A 3,746-nucleotide genomic window follows, 5' to 3' on the forward strand; every position below is an offset into this window, starting at 1 on the left:
TCTCTCTCTCTCTCTCTCTCTTTCTCTTCTGCCTCATGCTTAAGTATTAGATGTAAGCTCTCAGCTACTGCTCCAATGCCATGCCTGCCTGCCTGCTACCATGCTCCCACCATGATGGTCATGGACTCTAACCCTCTAAAACTGTGAGCCCCAAATTAAGTGATTTCTTATATAAGTTTTCTTGGTCATGGTATTGTCACAGCAATAGAAAAGTAACCAAGACACCAGAAAATCACTAAAGTGGTTCAACCCCAGATGAGTCAGTCAGGGGTCAGAACTTGGTGTCCCCTTAGGACTATAGTCTATCCACCCCGACTTTAGAGTGGCTCACCTCTACTTTCTAAACTGTGTTCTGTTTGTTCCTGGTGCCCTAGGGGTGAAGGTCGGATGCAATCCTCCTAATGCTCCCGTCTTCTTTCACAAATAGCACTTTACTGTAGCATGTTTGCAAGCACAGGTTCCGGGAGATTTTCTGTCAGGTTGAGGGGGAGACATCAGGCATCACTTCTGACCTTTGTCAGCCATGGCAAGTATATCCTCAGAGTTCTGTGAAGAGTCTGATGTCATCAACTTTATGTACTTCCTGATTCCCCAGATCAAGCTCCCTTTCTGGGACTACTAGGTCCCTATCCTTGGGGGGTGGGGGTGGTGGTACCAGTGGGTCAGTTGACTGGTTTGTAGTTCTGTTGAGCCATCCTGCTATTGCCCCGATTCAGGATTTCTCCTGCTAGAAGGTAGTGGGGGCTGTAGTAAGATGAATGCCTCAGGACATTCATGCTCATGCCTCAAGACAAGGTAGAAGAGGCCGGAGTGGGAGAAGAGGCAAGTGTCCAAGGAAAAAAATAATTAGAACCCATTTTAAACTTCTGGGTGTGGATGAAGGTAGAGCCCATTTTACTTTGGTGATGGGACAGACGAGGGTTACAAGGTAAGGGCTGAGGTGCAAGAGTCTTCTCCACGGGAGGAGATTGGGAGACAGGATGTGGAAGGGACCATGTGATCAAGGACATGGGGACCCTTCTCTAGCCCTTAAGTTAAAACCCTTTGGGTTTGTTTCTGCTTTTGTCTCCCTACCTGTAGATGTTGACTCTGTTCCCTTAGCAACCTATGGACCTGTGTCTCCAACGGTTTCCTTCCAGCCCCTTCCACGTACTGCCCTGAGGACAAACCTCTTGTCTGGGGTCACAGTATCAGTATCTGCTGATACCCCTTTGTCCTCGTCCACTGGATCTGCTTTTGCAAAGGGAGCTGGTGACCAGGCCAAAGCTGCCGCCGGTTTGAGCACTACACTCACCAATTCTGCGACTGCCAGCTCAGCGCCTTCTCTCAGATTGGTAAAGACCACATCTTCCAAGTTGCCCCTCAGCTCAAAGTCCATGGCTGCGACCTCTACTGTGCACACTGATACAGCGCCATCAAAGTTACCCAGCAACTCAGCGTATTCGGGCACAATGCCATCCAGAGTGCCTGCTAGTGTGGCCAAATCACCTGCCAACATAGTACAACCTGAGAGGAACAGCAAGCACCCCAAGGTGAGTCCTGTTCCTGAGAGTGACTCAGGCTACCTTGCCAAGACAGCTGATCCTGTCCTCAGACTCTTACTTTCTATGCTGTCCCTCGTCTGTTTCTTCAAGGTGTTGGGACAGATGGGAAGCAGCCCCACCCAGCCCTTGCACCTTGTTTTCCAAGAAGAATGAGTAGGGACCTTTAGCAGGATGGGGCATGGGACTACCCCCGCTGACGTGTAACTCATTTGGAGCTCAAAGCCTCCAGTGAAATTCAGCAGTACCGTTTTGTAGATGGAGTAGTGAGGAGTGAACATGGTGGCTCACGTGTCCTCGTGTCCTGTTCATTTGACAGTGGTCTCAAGCATCCTGCTTGGAGTAGTTCCTTTAACCTCGTGACCCCCCCCACAGTCACTTTCCCCAAGACCGTACATCTGTCTACCTAAGGGAACCAAGTTTGTACACCTTGGGATCTTGTGCCTGCCCTGTGGCTCTCAGGCCCAGGTAGCACAAGATGGGTCACATCCCAGCAAGGGCTCCCCTGCAGTAGAGCTCACAGCAGTTTGGTGAGAAGGAGAGGGCTGCCCTGGAAGGGTCACCTCCCACTCAGCTGTGTCCTATCACTAATGTGTTGAGTCTCCAAGAGAGGGTAATCTCGGCTATTGTGAGATACTAGCTCAAACCCTCAATACGCTGGTTTATCTCCCTGTCACCTGGACCCCTCTTCTTATGTTTCCAGGAGACCCTGGAGACTCCAGCAACCAAAGTCACCACTGGAGGCAACCAGACTGGACCAGATAGCAGTATCAGGAGCTTACACTCTGGACCAGAGATGAGCAAGCCAGGTGTGCTGGTATCCCAGCCATTCTCAGTTTGCTCTGTGGACCTTGCCATCAGCCCTAGCAGCTCCTTGGTCTCAGAGCCCAACCACGGTCCAGAGGAGAATGAGTATTCATCCTTTAGAATCCAGGTGGACGAAAGCCCCAGTGCTGATCTATTAGGAAGCCCTGAGCCACTAGCCACCCAGCAGCCCCAAGAAGAGGAAGAGCATTATGCCAGTTCAGTGTCCTGGGCTAAGTGGCTTGGGGCCACCAGTGCACTCTTGGCTGCGTTCCTGGCAGTGATGCTGTACCGTAGTAGGCGCCTGGCCCAGTGACACCTCAGCTGTAGGCTGCTCTCTTGCTCAGTTCTGCCAAGCATGTTCTCTAGGCTTGGGCTGGTAGAGGCTGCATCAGAGAAACTTAAATATGGCGAGGTCCACGGAGCTATCCGGGTGGATAGCTGCACCAAGACGCCACCAGTGTTGGGTGGGGGAGGGACATTGTTTTATCCTGGTTCATGTTGTCTTCTGGTCTTCAGCTTTTGGAGGCACTGTGTTACCTCCATTGCTCCTGACCTGCCCACGAGGCAGTGTAAGATTTCATGTTCTGTGCTCCTAAGGAGGTATCCCCGGCAGCCTCATCCCTGTTGGCCCAAGTCTGAAGATGAGGAGGTATCACACTGTTGACAATGCCCCTCATTTCACCCAGGTCTTCTGAAACACAAGCGTAGGTACATTGATGAGTGCTCCCATAGCATCTTACACCTTCCACCGGCAGCTGGTCTAAAGCCTTGGCAGGAGAGCCTGGGAGCAGCAGAGTGGCTGGTCTCTAGGGAGCTTTGAGTGCCCTGCCCCTTTGGGCCCTCTCTACAGCCAGTCAACCCCGAGGGTGGGTCTGGAGGTTCTCTGTGGACTCTAAGAAGGCCAGAAGCAACGGCCAGGCCTGAGGAAGCTCCTGAGAGGGAGCCTTTCTCCAACCTCCTTATCCCTCTTCACTTCTGCACTCCTGGTCTCCATTCTCTTTCTATACTGGATGATGAGGTACCTAGTGGGCAGAACTCAGGTTGAGCTTGCATCAGTTCCACCCTTCCTCTGGCCTTTGCAGATGTCCAGCTTCTCTAGTTCCCAGTGTAGACAGTGGACAGCTCTTTTACTGGGCTCCTCTGAGATTGAAGGATGCAGATACTTGCCTAGTGCCTATCCCAGAGGGTGTGAGGACAAGTTCTTGCCCTCCTGCCCAGGCTGGTTGAGCTAAGGCGAGAGTGTGAGGCAGAGTGCATAGTGGTAATTGCAGCCTTTGAGAGAGAAGCCTTCACCTCTCCATCATGCTTCTGTCTCCTCCCTGGTCAGGTGTAGGCCTCACCTCTGTGCCTCACTTTTCTTACCTGTGAGATGGGGTCAATGTGTGTGTGTGTGTGTGT

The 3,746-nt window shown here is 51.9% G+C and overlaps 1 protein-coding gene across 3 annotated transcripts in view; it reads left to right on the forward strand.

Annotated features, from left to right (window-relative positions):
* Mavs (mitochondrial antiviral signaling protein) overlaps positions 1 to 3,740 on the forward strand; it is a 13,978-nt gene extending 10,238 nt beyond the window's left edge. For all 3 annotated transcript variants that reach the window (XM_021193617.2, XM_021193616.2, XM_029536722.1), the window contains 2 exons: positions 1,081 to 1,532; positions 2,245 to 3,740. In XM_021193617.2, the coding sequence (XP_021049276.1) occupies positions 1,081 to 1,532; positions 2,245 to 2,661 (869 nt within the window). In that variant the 3' untranslated portion in view covers positions 2,662 to 3,740. The remainder of the gene's footprint in view (positions 1 to 1,080; positions 1,533 to 2,244) is intronic.
* The last annotated feature ends 6 nt before the right edge of the window (positions 3,741 to 3,746 follow it).

Source organism: Mus pahari, chromosome 3 (genome assembly GCF_900095145.1).
Source record: "Mus pahari chromosome 3, PAHARI_EIJ_v1.1, whole genome shotgun sequence".
NCBI lineage: Eukaryota > Metazoa > Chordata > Mammalia > Rodentia > Muridae > Mus > Mus pahari.